General features: G+C 45.2%; 1 protein-coding gene across 5 annotated transcripts in view; it reads right to left on the bottom strand.

The window, feature by feature from the left end:
* The window catches only part of LOC147693572 (beta-arrestin-1), a 903972-nt gene that overhangs the window by 230854 nt on the left and 651895 nt on the right, over nt 1-21223 (bottom strand). For all 5 annotated transcript variants that reach the window (XM_086933800.1, XM_086933802.1, XM_086933801.1 and 2 more), the window contains 2 exons: nt 5643-5839; nt 328-387 (listed from right to left, as the gene is read on the bottom strand). In XM_086933800.1, the coding sequence (XP_086789926.1) occupies nt 328-387; nt 5643-5839 (257 nt within the window). The remainder of the gene's footprint in view (nt 1-327; nt 388-5642; nt 5840-21223) is intronic.

Here is a 21223-nt window from a genome sequence, read left to right as displayed (position 1 = left end):
TAGAGTTTAGGGCAATAGATTTTTATTCTGTTAACAATTACTATTTTATCTTTTGTGTGAGGCTCCATGCAGTATTACATTTCTGAATCTACAAAGGTTTTCACTGCATTAAATGAGTTTCATAAAGTGCTGGCATAAAACCGTAAATTGCCTTCTTTGATGTGTTATTTTATGAAAGCATGATTGCAAAATAAAACTGGAGATTATACTGTAATTTGAGAACCTTGGCCCGGCATTAGTGTTGGGGGTGCTCAAGTTAGCTACTTTTGAATGAATAGAAGCTAGGTGTTCCAAATGCTTCATAAAGAAGGAAATAGTATATCTTACCTTCCCTGTATCTTCAGGTCCAGGCTGCAGGGTGACGGAACAGGGCAGATTGGGAGGGATCTGTAAAAGAAGCATGGAAGCATTTAAAAAATAACTTTATTTCAGCTAAGGCATAGAGCGATGCAGAAAATAACAAATAATGACAGGTCAAGTATGCTATTATTTGATTTCAATACGACTGCCCTAATACATAGGAAGGGTGCACAGATGACCATATACGCTTAACGATGTTTAAGGTGGACCAGGTCCTGCGTGAGAAAATAAGAATAGAACATCAGCAAGTAAGGACCTCATCTGAAAACAATGCATTGGCAACAGGTGAATAATGATTAGGATAGACAATCTGACATAGCATTTTAGTATTTGTATTTTTGTTTCTTCCTGTTTAACTCCATTGATGCTGCCGTCGGCCGTTGAACGTTCGGAGCACTACCTGGCTGGTGCTGCGAACAATCAGCAGCCGACGCGGCCCCGCCCACCTTTTAGAACACCCGCACTGCGCCGAAATAACGACCGCAGTTAAGGCGTTAATTCATAACATTGTACCTTCAGTGGTGGAATGTCTTAATTGCACTGCTATGCTTCTGCATCAAGCGATATTAGTGACAACGATATTTTGTTCAATATTGTCTTACTTACAGGTATAGAATGAAGATATTTGATATGGATATTCATGTCACAACATTTTGGTATCACAATATTTCCAGAGGCAATATTTTGTCAATGGACCCCATGGGCCACTGCAGTGCACCCCATGGGCCACTGCAGTGCATTTAAACTGCAGCTCATCCAGAGTGCTGTACTGTTCCTGGAAGACATATATTTTTGTCATATATGTGGGCAGTGTAAATACACATTTCTGCCCACATATGACATTTAACTTTCCCTGTTATAGGTGCACTTTAGGCAGCATTTACAATGGACATATTGGGAAGTTAAATAGGCCAAACAGGGAGATTCAATGTAGAGCAATTGTTTTGGCAGGGAAGCACGGAATTCTAAAGCCAGCAAAAATAGAATCCAGAAAAAGCTAAATGTCTGGGGTGATCATGCAAAAAGGGCAGATGTGCTACAAGAATTTTTGGACCTGCAAGGATAATCTATATCTGTTCACCATAACCGGTACCCATGTGAACTGACTTAAGGATGGGAGACTTAAGGAGTTTCAAAATATGTGTAGGTTGCCCTACTACTGCCAAATTATTCTTAGCTGCAAAATGGGAGCAGAGAAAAACTTTCATGAACACACAAGATCATTGGAAGACTGGACAGAGTCAACAATCCCAGCTGAAAGAAACACCCCCTCTGAAGAAATGCCTTGCCCCAACTGTAGAAAATATAAGGTAGGTAAGGAGGTAAATGTGTATTGTACAATATATATTTAAAAGTAACACAATACAATACAGAAGGACAGCCAAAACGACACTATGGGTAGTAAAATATAATCATAATCAATCTGTGGTTAAAGAATTCATAAAAAACTTTAAAAGATTTTATGAGCATGGTAAGTTATTTCTGCTGGCCCTTAAGACACAGCCCAGTGAAAGAAAGAAAAACAATTGTACGCCCAAATAATGTGTTAGTACCCCCTGCAAAACAGTACATTGTTGCTTCTTTAAGAGTTCTGATGCCCGCTTCCCAAAAAGGGATTTTAGATACTTGCTTCTCAAGTCCTGTAGAGAAAGGCAGAGGATATAGTCTATAGTATTGGAGGATGAGTTACTAAAATGACATTGTCTACTTTTATCTCCAGACTTAATCCATGATCCCTCAAACTGCATCAGAGGGATGTATAAGAGCCTAAAGCAAAAAAATACTTTTTTACCCACAGATTTAGGTTGGAGTCCAGATATGATTGCCTTTTGTTTAAAAAATTTTGTACGGTGTAATGAGAGTTTTGGACTTTGTGACAGCAGCTAAATCACTCAAAAGATACTGTTTTCAATTAACCTTTTTAATTAACAGCGTTCTGGTCATTTTAGTTAAAGATTTTATTGTAGGCAATTGATGATTTCCTAATATGAGCTCCAGCTCAGGTTCTGTGGACAGCACTCTTGCTCTTGTGTGTATTTCCAGATCTCCTCTGGTGCGGGCCTTTAAACTGGACAGTAGTGCATTCTGACAGTCACATACATAGTTAACTGTTTCTATATAATGTGAAACATCAAAAGTATTCAGACCATATTCTAGTCTATTCAAGGCGTGTGATGTAGAAGATCTGAGGTTAAACGTTTGCTAAATAATTTTGGTAAAAAAAGCATTTAAGACCTCCATCATTTGTTTGATGAAACTTAGTGCCCAATAATTAGAAGAATTGGTAAATTTTTCATTTTGATTTGGGGACCATGGCTCTTCCAACATATAGATGGACAAAACATGCAAAAGCGCTAGCAGTTGATATCAGTCTGTTCCTGGGACAGGAACAGACTAATTTGCATGTAGCCAGGTTCTGAGCTGGGATGGTGCAGTGAGCTAAAAAACAGTGATGGATCAAGCCCTGATCTTTGGACTGGGTGAGAGTGGTCTGCTTAATTCAGATACTCTGTTCATCACCACCCCCTTTTCTGAATCATTTTGTCCACCATAAGCGTGGAAGGGTATACTCAGATGTGAGTTCTTGCTCATTGCACCATCAGGATTCAAGCAAGCCGGGCTGACGACGGCTGAAATGCCAGAAACCGGTCCCCGGAAGCTTGTTTCCTTCCCAGTATAAGAATTGGCTTGGTAGTTTGGTTTGCCCTGTTCCCATCATGCACCGGGACAGGAACAGACTAATTTGCATGTAGCCAGGTTCTGAGCTGGGATGGTGCAGTGAGCTAAAAAACGGTGATGGATCAAGCCCTGATCTTTGGACTGGGTAAGAGTGGTCTGCTTAATTCAGATACTCTGTTCATCACCACCCCCTTTTCTGAATCTTTTTGCCCACCATAAGCGTGGAAGGGTATACTCAGATGTGAGTCCCTTGCTCATTGCACCATCAGGATTCAAGCAAGCCGGGCCGACAACGGCTGAAATGCCAGAAACCGGTCCCCGGAAGCTTGTTTCCTTCCCAGTATAAGAATTGGCTTGGTAGTTTGGTTTGCCCTGTTCCCATCATGCACTGGGACAGGAACAGACTAATTTGCATGTAGCCAGGTTCTGAGCTGGGATGTGCAGTGAGCTAAAAAACGGTGATGGATCAAGCCCTGATCTTTTGACTGGGTAAGAGTGGTCTGCTTAATTCAGATACTCTGTTCATCACCACCCCCTTTTCTGAATCATTTTGTCCACCATAAGCGTGGAAGGGTATACTCAGATGTGAGTCCCTTGCTCATTGCACCATCAGGATTCAAGCAAGCCGGGCCGACGACAGCTGAAATGCCAGAAACCGGTCCCCGGAAGCTTGTTTCCTTCCCAGTATAAGAATTGGCTTGGTAGTTTGGTTTGCCCTGTTCCCATCATGCACTGGGACAGGAACAGACTAATTTGCATGTAGCCAGGTTCTGAGCTGGGATGGTGCAGTGAGCTAAAAACGGTGATGGATCAAGCCCTGATCTTTGGACTGGGTAAGAGTGGTCTGCAAAATTCAGATACTGAGTTCATCACCACCCCCTTTTCTGAATCATTTTGTCCACCATAAACGTGGAAAGGTTAACTCAGATGTGAGTCCCTTGCTCATTGCACCATCAGGATTCAAGCAAGCCGGGCCGACGACGGCTGAAATGCCAGAAACCGGTCCCCGGAAGCTTGTTTCCTTCCCAGTATAAGAATTGGCTTGGTAGTTTGGTTTGCCCTGTTCCCATCATGCACTGGGACAGGAACAGACTAATTTGCATGTAGCCAGGTTCTGAGCTGGGATGGTGCAGTGAGCTAAAAAACGGTGATGGATCAAGCCCTGATCTTTGGACTGGGTAAGAGTGGTCTGCTTAATTCAGATACTCTGTTCATCACCACCCCCTTTTCTGAACCATTCTATATGTGACAACCAAGTCAGTTTTAAATTAAAGGTTACTTCTAAATTAGTATATTCCGTGACGTGTTCTTTTACCTTGACACACAGAACTTCCAGCATGACAAACACAACTACTATTCAAGCTCATCAAGTTCTCTTTAACCAAAATCACATTCTCCATTGTCTCCATCTACTGAGCCAAGGTCCAGAAATGTAGAAGTTAAAAGAACTCGAAGGACCTAAGGAGAAGCGCATGTATGAAACATCAATTGGATGGTGACACTTCTCACTTGTAGCTTTTGTCCAAAGTTTTTCTTCATCAGCACATACTGCCACCAAGAGCATGGAGTGGGGCAAACATCTGTTCTGATAACGCTGGATCCTTCTCCCTGCATAACTGCTTTTAGAAATTAACTCAGAGTTTAACATTTTTGACAGCCACGAACCATCCAATTCCGATGCCCATGCTCACTTGCTTCTCATCCTCAATGGGCCCTATGTCCATTTCAAAGTTTTCTGGAGGGATTTGTCATTTTTCTGAATTTGTACATTAGCCCTATTGATTACCTTGTTAGATGTTGTCCACACTACCTTTCATTGGGAAGTCATCAACGTCTTTGTCATGTTATTCCTAGGTTCCCTGTGTCTAATATTTGTACTAACATATTAACACTTGGTTATGATTTATACAACACTTTGATTTGCATCTATACATTATTTATCTATTTAACTATATAACTAGTGGACGCCTCTCACCTCCAAATCTTTTACATATTAAGCCCTAAGCTTAGCGTATGATACCAAAAGATGAGCCATGAGAATCCACTAGATGTCTTCCAACCGACAGGCCGAGACAGACAGACAGACAGACAGACAGACAGATAGATAGATAGATAGATAGATAGATAGATAGATAGATAGATAGATAGATAGATAGATAGATAGATAGATAGATAGATAGATAGATAGATCATTCTAGCTCTAAAGGCATCTGTAGTCACCCTGAATATTGCAGTACATGTTTAAATCCATGCAGGTCCACTCAGCCTATTCTTTTCCAAAGTTTTAAAATGTTATATCATGGCATTAGGTAATAATAACAATCTACAAAACTACAACTTCTTCAGTGGCATGCTGTCCATGAATACTCAAAACAGTTATCATTGATCTCACTCTGAAGGGCTCTCCCATTGAAAAAGAGAGATTGATAAAAATGTTGATCTAAAATATACCTAGTTGCATGCCGTCACATGGAGCATGTGGCCTTATTTACATCAGAGCTGACCAATACACAAGAATAAACCATTGTTTTATCAACATGTTTGACAGAGAAGTCATAGCAGAGAAAATGTAATGTAAGATAATTTGATGACTTACACCATACCTCAAATGTGAAGGGGTAGGCGTGCTCGCCTAGCTTTTTGATGAGGCGTTCTTGCAGGCGCGTGAGGGGTTTCTTCTCTTCAGGAACTGGAGGAAAGGCTTGTATGTTGGCCACAAAAAGGTCCTTCCGAAAAGTCAGTCCCAGGACATCCAAATCTTCTCGTCCATAGCGGAATGCACAGGTTAACGTCACAAACACTAGAACATTGTAAGAAAGGAATTGTGGAGGAGAGAAAGGAAAAGCTGCTTCAATGGAAGGATTTTTTTACAAAGTGACGTGATTACTTGGCCTTAATTTGGCAATGGTGAGAACCTACCATCAGTGGCAATTGGCAAGCACCAAAGGTTGGAATACAACTCATTTCAGAAACTGACTGCTATAAAATCCATATGGCCGGGATACCCGTCACCCCCTCCCAACACAATCCCCGAGGATGGGAAGACGGACACAGTTCTTGACTTTTGGAAGGCGGGAGGGAGTTACCCTCCCGGCCGTATTTATTAAAATATGAAACAAAATTAAAACATTAAAATAACAGTTTCATATCATGTACAATTTCATTTACACATTACGATGTTTATTGGCTAACCTTAACACAGCTCTAATACAAAGGTTCTCCTAGCCGATTCTAAACATCCTGCAAATGCATATACTCAAAATGAAATTGTACATCCTAACGTTACGGGCCAACGGCAAGGTCGTAACCGGTGTCAGATCCCTAATACCAGAACTCCCCCCCTTACTTGTGAGGGGCGGGCGCACAGAGGACTGTACCTCTGTGCCAACTTCCAATTTCCCTTGTCTTAACGGGGGCCCCATATTTACTCGACGCCATCTTAGTGGTCGTCCGAGGACTCGTGTGAGGTGTCTAGAAGGTAGCGTAGACCCCCCTCCCACCCCACACTGCTTACCACATCCGCCGTCGCGGATGTCCTGGCCCCGGGAAATTCCCAGGAGGGGCCCGTAGCCCCTCCTCCCCTGGGAGGGGCCTATGACCGCCTTCCCTTTCGGCGGCCCCATCCTTAGAGGGGTACCGCCTCCCGTGTGAGGGGCCAATGGCCGCCTCCCCCCGGGCGCTCCCATCCATAATGGGTGGCGCCCCACCTCTAGGGATCTTCCAATTACTGCTCACCGATCATGACCTTACCGCCCGACCAAAATAAATACGACATTTTAACCTAATGAGGACGGAATAAACGGTTAGACTGGATATTACACAATAAAACCTTTATTGACACTAGTAACACATCATTCAACTAGGCTGTGATACTTCGCCTAAGAACATGCTAAATAGCAACCATTTTATTATCCTCAACAAGACAATCCAGACTTCATTAAAACAACCTGTAAAAGAGATAATATCACCGTTAATCGACTTTATTGCAGTACTAATCATTGCCATACGGGGCTGGTGGGTGGGTCAAAATTGGCTCCTTGTTCCGTCTCGGGCTCACGTGCAACGAGGAGGTGCAGCTTCCAAGCACAGGAACAAGAGGATGCTTCCTCAGATTGTTGCTCTTTTATTCTCCTCGGGAGGGCGTGTACCCTCCTCTGATCCGCCTACGGGGCGTGGCCAACGGTGTAGGTGTCTAGGACAACCCCTCTTGGGCGGGAAAAGGCACGCCCCGGCTACGCCGCTTCGGACATACCAGCCGAGACACGCCTCCCGCCCAAAATGGTTTCCCGGGGGGGTCAGGGCACCCTACCATACGTTCGGGGGGACCGAGTGGTCGCCCCTTTCCATATGGCCGGGATACCCGTCACCCACTCCCAACACAATCCCCAAGGATGGGAAGACGGACACAGTTCTTGACTTTTGGAAGGCGGGAGGGAGTTACCCTCCCGGCCGTATTTATTAAAATATGAAACAAAATTAAAACATTAAAATAACAGTTTCATATCATGTACAATTTCATTTACACATTACGATGTTTATTGGCTAACCTTAACACAGCTCTAATACAAAGGTTCTCCTAGCCGATTCTAAACATCCTGCAAATGCATATACTCAAAATGAAATTGTACATCCTAACGTTACGGGCCAACGGCAAGGTCGTAACCGGTGTCAGATCCCTAATACCAGAACTCCCCCCCTTACTTGTGAGGGGCGGGCGCACAGAGGACTGTACCTCTGTGCCAACTTCCAATTTCCCTTGTCTTAACGGGGGCCCCATATTTACTCGACGCCATCTTAGTGGTCGTCCGAGGACTCGTGTGAGGTGTCTAGAAGGTAGCGTAGACCCCCCTCCCACCCCACACTGCTTACCACATCCGCCGTCGCGGATGTCCTGGCCCCGGGAAATTCCCAGGAGGGGCCCGTAGCCACTCCTCCCCTGGGAGGGGCCTATGACCGCCTTCCCTTTCGGCGGCCCCATCCTTAGAGGGGTACCGCCTCCCCGTGTGAGGGGCCAATGGCCGCCTCCCCCCGGGCGCTCCCATCCATAATGGGTGGCGCCCCACCTCTAGGGATCTTCCAATTACTGCTCACCGATCATGACCTTACCGCCACAGGCCGGATAGTTGACCGGCTATCCGGACCCCCCACAAACTCCTACTAAAGGTCATGGCTACCGAAACTCTTTAACCAAGCTATGAAGTCTCCTATGAGTAAGACATTCCCCTCCCGGGACAAATGGACCCCATCTTCAAGATACATATGGTCCCCCCGAATACATCCATGTGGAATACAATGCAACTGGCCTGAACGAAACAACCTACTAAGTTTGTTATTAACCTTCTTTACCGACTGGTTCAAAGCTGACACAGAAAGTGCCCCCGCCACACCTTCCTAGGAATCATGTGTGACCATGCAATCGTGCACCCCGGAACCCTTCTCGCCAACCAACTCACTGTGGATAAAATTACCTCGAGAAGTACTCGTCGACCAATGGTCACCAAATCATTGCCCCCAAGATGTACTATGATTACAGACGGCGGTGACCTCGTCCGCCCTAGCAGTCCCTCCATAAAAGTTTGAAACTGGTCAATACAGAGTCCGCCCCTTCCGTGGAAGGTCACCCTGCACCCGTATTCCCCAGCCACGTGAATCATGTCACCTGCTTTGAATACGTCCGCGGCTCGCCTCACGTATGAGTGGCCAACGACCCACACCACTCTTCCCTCAGCCGGTGATCTTTGACCGCTGGTCCCCAGGTGTCGGGTCAACTGCACAGTCCGCCCCGCAAAGCCTGCTCGCGAAACTGTAAACCAAACAGAAAACAAGAAGCGTGAGTGCATGACATTAGCTTCACAACATGTGCAACCGCACATACCTTTTATAACAGTTCGAGGACCAACGCCCCAACTGTTTCACCTTTTCAACACTCAGACCCCTGGCTGTAGCCTCTGTAGCAGCCCCTATCCGGAAGGAATGGGTCCCAAAATCGCTCGGGTTCAAGCCCGCTGCCGCGATTGCCTTTGTTAACACCCTCTGGAACTGAAACCTAGTCAGTGGGGTGGCGTCGGTGTGCCTCAGCAAGCTTCCCCCCCATGATGCCGCCCTCTGCGCTAAATACTCCTCCACGCATCTTACCGGGCACCTGGGAGACCCTGGAATCCGCTGGACTACCACACAGTCCCCGATCGCTCCCTGATCGGTCTTGGACCTGGCTATTGAGACTACCATCGTCTCACCCTTAATTTGAATGTGTTCTCGACACAGACCTCCCCCCGTATCCTGCTTGTTCCTCGCTACCAGTTCGCTTACCCGCATAGCCCCATGGAATGCTAATGCAAAAGCGGCCCGGAACAGCACTGTCTCTGATTGAGATGAACATGTCGCAGGGAGTACGGACATTAACAGGGACAACCTTTCTAGACCTATCGGGTGCCTCTCATCCACTCTACGACCCTCAAGGCGTTGCCACCCACGCAGAGCCTTTCTTACCAGAAAGGACGATGTGGGGTCCTGGATGCCATGAGCCTGCGCCATGAAGGCAATGGCGGCCCTGTGCCTATTGGCTGTTGCCAGTGATCGGCCTGCCTGATGTAGTGATACCAGAAATTTCAGGACATACTCCTCCTGCCCCCAATGCTCCCACCTAGCTGCACCCAAAAATTCCCAATAGGAACGGAACGCCCCTTCATATGCCTTCCTTGTCCTGGGTGCTAGACTCTCTCCCATGAGGTTTTGTAATCCGGGGCACCGAGAGACCAGAGAGCTTCGGGAAATGGTGCCGCCACCAAGTCCGCTGAGGGCAGAAGACCCCGGAAGGCCTGCATGTGGGAACGAGAGAGTGCATCAGCCGCCTGGTTCAGTACCCCAGGCACGTGTCTTGCCCTAAAGTGGACGTTTAGTCTCAGACATAGCAGGACAATTTCTTTCAGCAATCTCAAAATCCATTTGCAACGAGCTGCCTGATTATTGATACATTCAACAACGGTCATATTATCAGACCAGAAAACCACAGTACGATCACGAAACCCTTCTGGCCATGTTTTCAAGGCCACCAGAATGGGGAACAGCTCAAGAAACCCAATGTTACCTGTGAGCCCACTATCGTGCCACCACGCCGGCCATGTTCGTGCCGACCATTGATTACCAAAGATGGCGCCAAAGCCCACACTCCCTGCCGAGTCGGTCCACAACCCCAGCTCCTCGGAGGAAGCTGGCGGTTTGTTCCACACGACGCGACCGTTGAAATCCGCCAGAAATGCCAGCCATATGCACATATCCTGGCGAACCTCTGCTGACAGTCTTGTGCGGTGGTGTCCTTCCTTGAGGCCAACCATGGCTTGTGCGATAGAGCGGGAAAAGGGGCGAGCCATCGGTATCACTCTAAGGGCAAAGTTAAGCTGACCCACAGCTTGTTGCAACTGATGGAGAGTTACTTTTTTCTCGCCGAGGCACCTTTCCAGCGAGGCCTTAAATTTCACTACCTTCTCCTTGGGCAAACGGAAGCACCCCTCTACAGAATCGAGCTCAATTCCCAGAAACTCGAGTGAAGTAGATGGCCCTATTGTCTTCCCTGGTGCCAGTGGCACGCCAAATTGTTTCATGAGATTACAGAATTCCCTCAAAGCCTGTGCACATTCCGTGTCCCCAGCTGCCTCCAGAAACAGAAAATCATCAAGATAATGCATAACCTGCGTAAAGCCCGTGGCTCTGGTGAACGCCCATTGCAAAAAAGTACTGAACCTCTCAAAATACGCACAAGAGATGGAGTAACCCATCGGCATACATTTATCCATGTAGTAGCGTCCTTGAAACATAAAACCTAAGAGACGCTGATCCTGTGGGTGTACCGGGAGCAACCGGAACGCTGACTCGATATCTGATTTAGCCATCAGCGCTCCGGGCCCCAGGCGATTCAACATGGCGACTGCCTCATCAAAGGATGCATACCGCACCGAACAAACTCCCGGGTCAATCGCATCGTTCACCGAAAGGCCCCTAGGAGCGGACAAATTATGGATTAACCTGAACTCACCCAGGTCCCTCTTGGGGACTACCCCCAATGGTGAACAAACAAAATTAACAACTGGCGGGTTCCCATATGGACCCGCAACCCGACCTTGGGCCACCTCCTTTGCAATCTTTGCCTGTACCACCTCCGTATTTTGTTGAACCGATAGTTGGTTTTTACACTGTGCTTCCCCCCGAAAATCCCCCGCCGGGATGCGGAAACCATATGAGAAACCGTCTCGCAACACCCCGGCGGAGACATGATCAGGGTATTCGTTCAGCCAAGGGATCATTGCCATGATATCAACGGGAGTAGGTAACGGTGCCCCTCGGTCGATATTAGACCTGTTTGGCCCCTCCTCTACCTCCTGTATCACCATTCTTGGCTCTGCACGAACTCTCGGGGTGTGAAGCCTGTCCGCACCCTGCACACTCATGCCTGAACTTGCATGTCCCTTGTGGCCTAGTGCACTTGCCCCTGTTAAAGCTCCAACAGACCCCTTTTCCACCCGAGTTCCCATTATTCTTTGTGTGCTGATTACTGTTGGCGCACGCCCGAAAGGGCGCCGCCAAATTATGGCAGGAAGGCTCCACCCCATTCCCGCCGAAAGAAGACACCTTCGTCGTGTTCGGCATAACCTGCTTCTGCCAGGAAATGGAGTCGAAACAATCCCACGTCAGGGATGAGTCGTGCTCCTTGGCCTTACGAAATTTGTTATCATAACCCATCCATTGATTGCCTTCATACGTTTCATAAAATTCCATTATACGTGTCTGGTAACAAGCTAATTCCGACAATACTTCAGGCCTACGTTCCCCCATGATTGCAATAAACATTCCAAACGCTCTGGCCCAATTAGCAATTGTTTCATTTACTCTAAAACCCGCCATTTTGGCACGCCATACACTCGGATGTAACAACTCCTTCTGATTTCTAACGTGTTCTATCTCATAATGATCGGTCAACAGCGAAAACATGTTCACATATTTATCCGCCCAAATCCTTTCTTTCACATCAATTGGGATATGTTGGACCACCTTTTCCCTCCTTGAGGGTAACGATCCCTCCCCCGCCATTGGCAACGGCTGCTTACCCGAACCAGTAGCTGGATCTGTTGTTGCTGTTGTTCCAACGCTCGACGCCGGTTGTCCCGAGGGATTCTGCTGGGAAACAAGAGGACAAGGTGCCTTCGCAGCATCTCTCGATTGCCGCAACTGCTTTATTATTAACCTGGCCTCCTCGGCCGTGTCTCCCGGTGCCACCGCACCCTCGGTGCTCTTGCCTAACCACGCTGCCAACTGGGCGGCCAGCTCGGGAGGCATATCCCCCTCGTTAACGGGTGTAACTATCACAGGGATCGGCTGTCCCGCATTCGGGATCGGAGCTGGGGCCTCCACAGGACTGACCGGGCTCACCGGAGGTGACTCGGGAACCGGGGCCTCCCCTCCTGCCGCCCTATTCCTGGCCCTTTTACCTCTCCTGGCAGGGACTACTCCCGGCAATGCTGGCCCGATGACTTTCTTCGGTCTACCCGTACCATTCATTGTCGCCATCTGCTTCTTCATGTCCGCCATGTCCTTCATCAGCATGCGAAGCATTAGTTCGGTCCCAACCTTCTTTGCGACCCTCTTGCCAGGCATCGTTCACTCGAGGTCCTGGATCCAAAGCTTCGGAATCACTGAAAAGAGAAACACAAAAATTACAAGTTCTCAAAATTGGCTCCTTGTTCCGTCTCGGGCTCACGTGCAACGAGGAGGTGCAGCTTCCAAGCACAGGAACAAGAGGATGCTTCCTCAGATTGTTGCTCTTTTATTCTCCTCGGGAGGGCGTGTACCCTCCTCTGATCCGCCTACGGGGCGTGGCCAACGGTGTAGGTGTCTAGGACAACCCCTCTTGGGCGGGAAAAGGCGCGCCCCGGCTACGCCGCTTCGGGCATACCAGCCGAGACACGCCTCCCGCCCAAAATGGTTTCCCGGGGGGGTCAGGGCACCCTACCATACGTTCGGGGGGACCGAGTGGTCGCCCCTTTCCATTCTTTAGAAGTGGTAAAATCTCACTTCTCTGTGACTACCTAAGTAATTATGACTAATTACCCAATCACGTCCTGCACACCCTGATTTTGTGAAACAAATTAGTGAATTCCAACTCGAAATTCAACACTTTATATATGTGACACTAGGACACACAAATGATATTGCAAATGAGGCGAAAGTTATACATACACACTGACCAACACACATGTACATGTGCAGACACACAGTTTGGGGGCATTGAAGACAGGACCTAAATATGACTTAGTGAAATAATGGAAATTGGGCAGCAAGGAATGATATTTATATTTTTGAGATTTAGGAAGTGGGTTTTGAGAGCATGTTTTATTTGATATGAGAAGGAAGGGTGCAGTGATATCTAGCAAGGGCATTTCACATTAGCAAACAAAATTGTCAGTACATTGAGGAGGCTTGGGGTACCAAGACCATTTTAGAGAAAGAAGGGGTTTCAGATACAATATAATTGTTGGGTGCAGAGGGCTTTCAGTTGTTTGATCAACAATACCATGTCCATGGATCGGATAGTTCCGGAAAGAGCCAGAATGGAGAGTCTAGGTAAAATGAGAGGGCTGAGGCAGGTTAGGGTTCTGAAAGTTAAGGCTTTTAGTTTGATGGTTTGAGAGCAGATATGGAAGAAAAGGATGCAGTGTGGGTTGGATACTTGGCTTATGGAAATCATCTCCTTGGCAACCTATGCAGAATTGTGTGGAGAGAACGTGTTGTTTACGTGTGTGGGGTGCAAGTGGATGATGACGGTATTTCTCATGGATGTGATCTTTGAGGAAAATTATGATGCGAGGTCCCTGACAGATAGGCTGGGCAGGATATGGTGGCACAAGGGACCGAGAGGTGGTAGTCAGAAGATGAAGCCAATGTATTACGTTGACATGACTGAATTGAGTGCTTTTGGAAGAGTATTGAGATCATCTGCAAAGGTCTGTAGGAACTTGAGGGACCACATTTCCTTCACTTCTACCGGTGTCTTCAGGGCATGGTTGGAAGGTGAGATCTACGGCAGCGGGTGGGCAGCTGGTGAGAGAGAAGGTGTCAATATGTGAAATATTTTGCAGAACAGACTAGAGAGTGCTATTGAAATTGTCAACGGAGACGGCATGAAAGAGACTAACAAGGAAAGTGCGCATTTTATCAAGGACTAGCTTACCCATTGCGCGTTGGTTCGATCTCAGAAGAAAGGAAATTTAAGGAAACTTGTTATGATAACATTCAATTTACATTGTGTCATTTTTATTGAAACTTATTCATTTTAATATGGAAAACATTTTAAAGTGTTGTTTAAATTCTGTTTATTTATTCGAGTGCTTGTGGATACACAGTATTTTTTGTTTTTCCGTCTGGTGGGTACATGAATAAATCAGAAGGTTTTCCAATGCGTGAGCTGGCCACATACAGTTGTCCACGTGAGAAGCACGGATTCTCCAAATCTAGTCCACACACTTGTAGCGATTGTCCTTGTGCTTTGCTGATGGTCATTGCAAAAGCAAGTCGCACCGGAAACTGTAAACGTTCAGTATTGGAAAGATTATGAGGGCCCTGGGGGCTCGGGGGCCGATATTTAACACATTTTTTATTTTTTTGCCAGAAACCTTCGCGGGAGTGTAAGACAAGAACTGAGTCAGTGGGGGTTTTGTTGTTTGGGTTGGAGCAGAAATATGCTCAATAGCATGAGTGTTACGGAATGTTCAAAGGGCATGGGACATGAGCCAGTAATAGCAGTGGCTTATTACACTGTAGAGTTACAATGGGTTGAGATAGTGGTAGCAATGTGTTTAAGGATGTGTAAGATGGCTATAGAATTGGTGGCAAGGATTTGAAAGAGAACAAGGTCAATGATACATTTAGACAGCTGACTAGCTTAAAACAACCAATGCTAATTCATCATGATTTGATCAATACATGTGAAAAGTGGTGGGAAAAGAGGAAAATAAACTTTCTAATTTGAAATAGGGTTTTTGCAAATGTTCCCACCACTTTTCACAAGGTGTTCTTGGCTTTATGAAACTCTTGGGATATATAAAAAAAATATCTTGGGGATATATTGTATTTATATGGTCTACCCAGTAAAATAAAAAGCGAATTATAATGAATGCCTTTTATTATAAGAAAATCTATACAAAAACAAAATATCTTTCTCTCTGGATCTGCACAGAAATTAACAGCTTAGTGTCCTGGCATATGCCTTATCTAGAATGGGCATTGGCAATACTGATAGGTCTGGTTTTATTATTCTAAAATATGTAGTATCAGTACATTAAAGTGAAACACAGAGGGGGGAGCCAGCAAGAGCAAACAGATGGATATAATTGTAAAGTAGTCGCTCATGCAGTTCATTTAAGCACTTGAGCAAAGGCCGGAGGTTACAGTCCTTTAACCAATAGCATTAGGTGATAAATAAATAGTGCACTGGGTTAAGTCAATGATTGAAAGGGGCGGACCAAGCGCCTACTCTATACTTATCGTTAGCAGTAGGTCTGTTTGACAGATGTGCTGTTACAGCCAAGACCTAACAATGGAGTGCTGCTTTCTAAAGCCTTCAATTATGTTACAGACCGGTTATTGCTAAAGGAATACAGTGACAGCTAAACTGGCAGCAAATCAACAAAAAGGAACACTTAATATTTTATTTTGAAGAGAAAATAAGATGTTTGTTAAGTCAAATGTAATTACGTTTGAGAAATCAGAGATGTGTGATTTCCCGCGCTAGATGAAAGAGAACCTAGACTATAAGTCTCTCCCAACTCTCAGCGAATACTAGATCCAGACATATCAGTCTATATGGGCAAGTATGTATATATCCAGCAATTTGTTATTTTTTTTTCACTGGAAAAGGAGATATGAACTAAGGGCCTGATTCACAGAACTAACTTAAGACAAAATCCTAAACGTATTACCATTTTGGTATTCACAGAAGGCACTTACTCATTTTGGTATTCACAGAAGTCATTTAGGAGTCCTAAAGTTAGGAGTCCTAACTTTACTACTCCTAAACTGAGAAAAATCCTAACTTTAAGACTTTCGGTATTCACAGAAGGCATTTAGGAGTCCTAAAGATAGGACTCCTAATTTTAGGACTCCTAAATGACTTCTGTGAATACCGAAATGAGTAAGTGCCTTCTGTGAATACCAAAATGGTAGTAAGTTTAGGATTTTGTCTTAAGTTATCGGGCCCTTAGAGGTTAGAACAACCCACCCCCTGCCCCTCCACATATCGGACTCCCAAGGATCCTTACCAAAGGGCCAATGCTAAGACCCAAGCATGCAAAGGCATGTCTGCTGCTCCTTCTCATACCCCCTTGATCCTTAGTACATAAACAGCAACAGTAAATGCTTAATTTGTTATGTCATGTGGCATCCCCTACATATCACACCTCTTTCCACCTAATCCACCTCAATGTCAAATACAATGAGGAAAAAAATACATGATCAATACGCCCCAGGATCAAGCATTGTAGGGCAGAATGTCCAAAAATCAGGTGTCCTGGGCTGCCGTTTCTTGAACACAGATCCAATGGGCAGACTTCATCTACGTATGCTAAATGAAAGGTCATCTTTATGCCCTGACAGATATAGAGCACACTTAGCCCCCTTGTCATTCACACTGTCCCTCTAAACGTGCACTCTCAAACTTGATACCCCATCAGCAGCTTCTGAGAGCTACGGTGAGACACTTGATTGGCCAAGGAGGCCTTGTGAATGTAGTTTACTGCACTCTAAAAAGGGCCACATGCGACTTGAACGAGGGTCGAAAAGTTGATTTTACTAAAGGCGTGCAGTGCATAAATCTTCAATTATTATTGTTTTACAGATGCAAGGAAGACGGCTATAATAAAGGGTTTGCTTAGTGACCACCTTCTATGCATTTTAATTGTAAGGTCCCATAAGGAGAAGAACTAATGAGGTCTCTCCTGCAACACAATAACTTGAGCGAGTGTACCTACTCTGTAAGTGTGTACGGTATGCATTCATCTTCAAAAAAGCCTTCATCTGGATAAAAGTTCCCAAGGAAGATTACTATATACCTAAGTACTAAATAAATAATGGTATCTGAGAGGCACCCAGTGATGAAGCATGCCACTGGATATGGGTAAGGGCAGTCATTCTTTTTAAAGAAATACCTATGGAAAGAGTCGATGTGGTCTTTCCTTCTCTCATCCCCTTGTCTGTAACAATCCATTTGGCCCCCTGACATTTGTTTGAGGGCAGCATATAACATAGCTTTGGTGCCAGGTTAAGATAGTGAAAAGCTTGTGGTGAACACAGGACTCTTTTAAGAATATATGGATTCTCGCCTAAATTCCTCTTAATAAGGATTAGTGTAGATCAATACTTTTCCCTAAAGGGTAAGATGCTTTCTTCAACCCTAGACTCCCATTGTTTAGGCTGTGTTAATCGTGGGATCCTCAATGAACCTAAACAGGTTGAATAGTTTGCCCTACTGAAGACATTGATAGAAACGTCTGGCCTAATTTGAAGATGGTGACAATGAGGCATCAACCCAAACCTTTTTCTTGTCCTTTCCATCTTCATTCGGTAGCCATGCCTGATACATAGTGTGGGATAAAGTTGTTTTCAAAAGGGAGAGCACCACTATATGTGCCACTGGAAAAAGCCTTGCTGTATACTGGGCACTGATAGCAATGCCATTGAAAGGGCTGCTCTATTTAGGGTAGCCCATGTGATGCCATTCCCACTGGCATCCTTTGTGTATAAGTCTACCATATAATAAATCATGGTGGATCCAGAGAGAGATACATACTTAAATGCCTCACATGTGCTAACAGATAGATTTCTTTCACAGGCACATGCACTGGCTTATTTGTCTTACTATTGCTAGCAGTGAGTGTGAACCAAGTTTGCAACAGCTGCTCCTGCTCCTGTATCCTAATTTCGGACAAAATCCTAATCTAAGACAAAATCCTAATTTAGGACAAAATCCAAATTTAAGACAAAATCCTAATGTATGATAAAAATCCTCATTCAGGACAAAATCCTAATTTAAGACTCCTAAATGCCTTATGTGAATACCAAAAGTAGTAAGTTTAGGATTTTGTCGTAAGTTAGTTCTGTGAATCGGGCCCCATGATGCTAAGTCTTCAACAAACACACTGGCTGATGCATCAAAGTTATGTTTTGCGAGTCCTTAATAGCGAATTTTAAGGAATCGCTATTAAAGACTCCCAAAACGAGATGCATCTAGGAATCGAAATGTTATTAGCGATTCCTACAGCTTTCTTATTAGCGATTCGGTAATAGCTAATCGCTAATAAGGAATGGCTTTCCCATTCATGGCTTTCCCATTCATTCCTATGGGCCTAAAGGCATTCCTTATTAGCGATTAGCTATTACCGAATCGCTAATGTTCCGCTATTTCAAGGGTGCCAGGGTGTCCAAAGGACACCCTGTTGCACCCCTGAAATGGACCTGTGCACAAATGTTACACACACACATGCCCTAAGGGCATGTGTGTGCGCAACATGTAACTTTGAAAAATGCACAAAAGTGAATTTTTCAAAGTTTTAGTAAATTACCACGAAGTTCAACTTCATGGTAATTTGCTCCCCCTATTAGCGAAATCGATATTTTTTTGGGCTTCATGCATTGCATTTAAGGAATCTCATTTTGGGTTTCCTTAAATGCAAGAGCAATTTAAGGAATCGCTATTTAGAGATTCCTTAAATTGCGATTTCGGCATTTGGGATGATGCATCCCAAATGAAAAAATACCGGGAGCAAACGGCCAGATTCTGAGAATCTGCCCGTTTGCTCCCGGTATTTTCTTTGATGCATCTGCCTGACAGTGTTATGGGACCATCTCAAGGTAGGATGTGTTCAGTTCTGGGCTGATTGGTCTGAGTACAGCAGCCGTCTGTGCATATGCTGGGACTTTTGTTTGCCATATCGACCTTCTCTCTATTTTTTATGTTTTTTTACTGTGTGCTCCTAAGATAAGGAAGTGAGTGGGATCTTAGAAAGGAATGGTGCTGGGGTCTTTGAATGGGGACTATGCTAATTAGCCTTGTCTACCCTCTTCATATCACCAAAGCACATAGGAAGACCACTTTTGCTCTGAAGAGCATTCTTGACCCATGATGCTCTCCTGTACTGTTGTGCATACACCTAAGGGCTGGCCATCTACTCTATGTAAGGGTTTACAGCTGCCTTTAATATTTACCATGTGCATGGTTCCTTCACAGGGTGGCAGTGTGAAGAATGATGCCATATTGTGGCTCTTGGAGACTCTTTTGTGATCTGACTGATCTGCGCTATGGTTGAGGAGGCTATCATCCATCTGGGGTTATTGGCATGGCTGTCATTGATGCAGAACTATTGTTCATTTGTTCTTTGTCACCAAGTTGCCGACTGATGCCTGCAAGCTTTTCCAGACATGCATGTATATGCTTCGCGTTCTGAGCCTTCCATAGCTGAGTCAGGGCTCCCGAACTGTTGTGGATGGGTCAGAGTTCTACTGCTGTGGTCTTTCTTGGTCCTTCTGCTCTACTGGCAGGGTCACACTGTCTGCGCTGCTCTGTTCTTTGCAGAATAGACCTACTATTGCTGTGCTAGGGGTCTTCAGAGTTTTAGGTTCCCCAACTCACTGCAGGTTTCCCTTCCCTCCTGCTTCTCCAGATGGCCTGTTTTTGTGATGCGTGGTATTGAGCCCCATGTGAACTCCAGCTTCTTTCTCTCATTTGCATGGTGAATCTCACTGGCCCCGGTTTTGCGCTTTATTTGTCTTCTCCCGTTTATTTTTATTTGGACTGCTAGGAGGATATTTTGCCTTGTTTTGTGCTTTTCACGTCCTCCCATCGCTCGGGGCTTGTCCTGTATCCTTCCACCTCCACAGCTACTGTTTCGGTGGTGGATGTTCATCTTGGGCATCCTCCTTCAACATATTTTGTCATCTTAATCAATGTCTAGACCTGCTGTTCTACTTCTGTTTAGGCATGCAGGTTTTCTGATTCTTGTGATGTTATTGTGGACTCAGTCTCCTTTGTTCGTGCCTTGGTTCCCAGTCCCAGGGGCGTCCAGGCTTCCGTCATGCTGGCTTTATCTCGAAGCCTGGTTCGAAATGCTTGCAGGACATTCTTTCATGCTGATTGTTGTTTCTGGACTTGATGGTCCTAACTTTACTGTTTTCGGATCTTCTCCAGTTCCTGGGGTTACTGTGTGTTGCTGTGTATTCTCTATTAGGCTTGGAGCCTGTATGTCCACTAGTCCTTTTCTGTTTGTTCTCCTGGCCTGTTACTTCTTGGTGCCCTGTTCCCATAGGGGCAGCCCTTAGGGGTCTGCAATGTGGCATTTCCTCATTTTACATCATTATTTATTCTTTTGGGTTGGTTTGGCTCCACTGGGATTTGTTTGACCTGCTGCCCGCTGACTAGTACGAGAGATATCATTATCTTTTAGTATTTTGCAGGCATACAGCTGCTCCTGGTTCCACTGCATGTTTCCATGTTGGTAATCTTGGATCTGGAATTGTTCACTGGCCCTGGACTGTGCTAGCTTGTCTTCTCACCACTTGTAGTTTTGTGTTGTTCTTTTCTGTGTTACTGAGCCTCTGAACAAGTATTTGTGGATTCTCCTGCGTTAGTCCTTAGCTGGTACCTAGTGCATATTTTTGCGTCTGCTCATCCACCATTGGGTCTGGCACCATGACTGTGGTCACACTATTCTAGGTGTTGGCCAGAATGTGGTTTGGTCCCTTCACGACTGTCTTAGAGGTTTGGTATGACTCACAAGTAAGGACTGTGATGAGGAAGAAGAATGCAGAGGTAATGCGTTGATTACATAAGTAATTTTAATTACTCCTAGTTCTACTCTTCCTGAAGAAACATAGTTTTTAAAAGTTGTACAGTGTGCAGGATTTCTCTCTCTCATTTTGTGATTTTCCTTTTTCATAAAATAGACGAAAATGTGATCTGTACAGTGATGTTGTTTATTTCCACAATGAATGTCCTTTGTCAGAAAACATTTTGCATGTTACAAATGTTCAAGGCTAATACTGACTGCTCGTTTAACCCTCTGTCCATTCATTCTACTACGTTCATTGTTCAATCATGCAATGTTATTCCCATTTGCATGTAGGGTAATGGGGATCTTTTATATTC

This window comes from Lissotriton vulgaris, chromosome 8 (genome assembly GCF_964263255.1).
Source record: "Lissotriton vulgaris chromosome 8, aLisVul1.2, whole genome shotgun sequence".
NCBI lineage: Eukaryota > Metazoa > Chordata > Amphibia > Caudata > Salamandridae > Lissotriton > Lissotriton vulgaris.
This window is presented reverse-complemented; position numbering and strand designations above follow the sequence as displayed.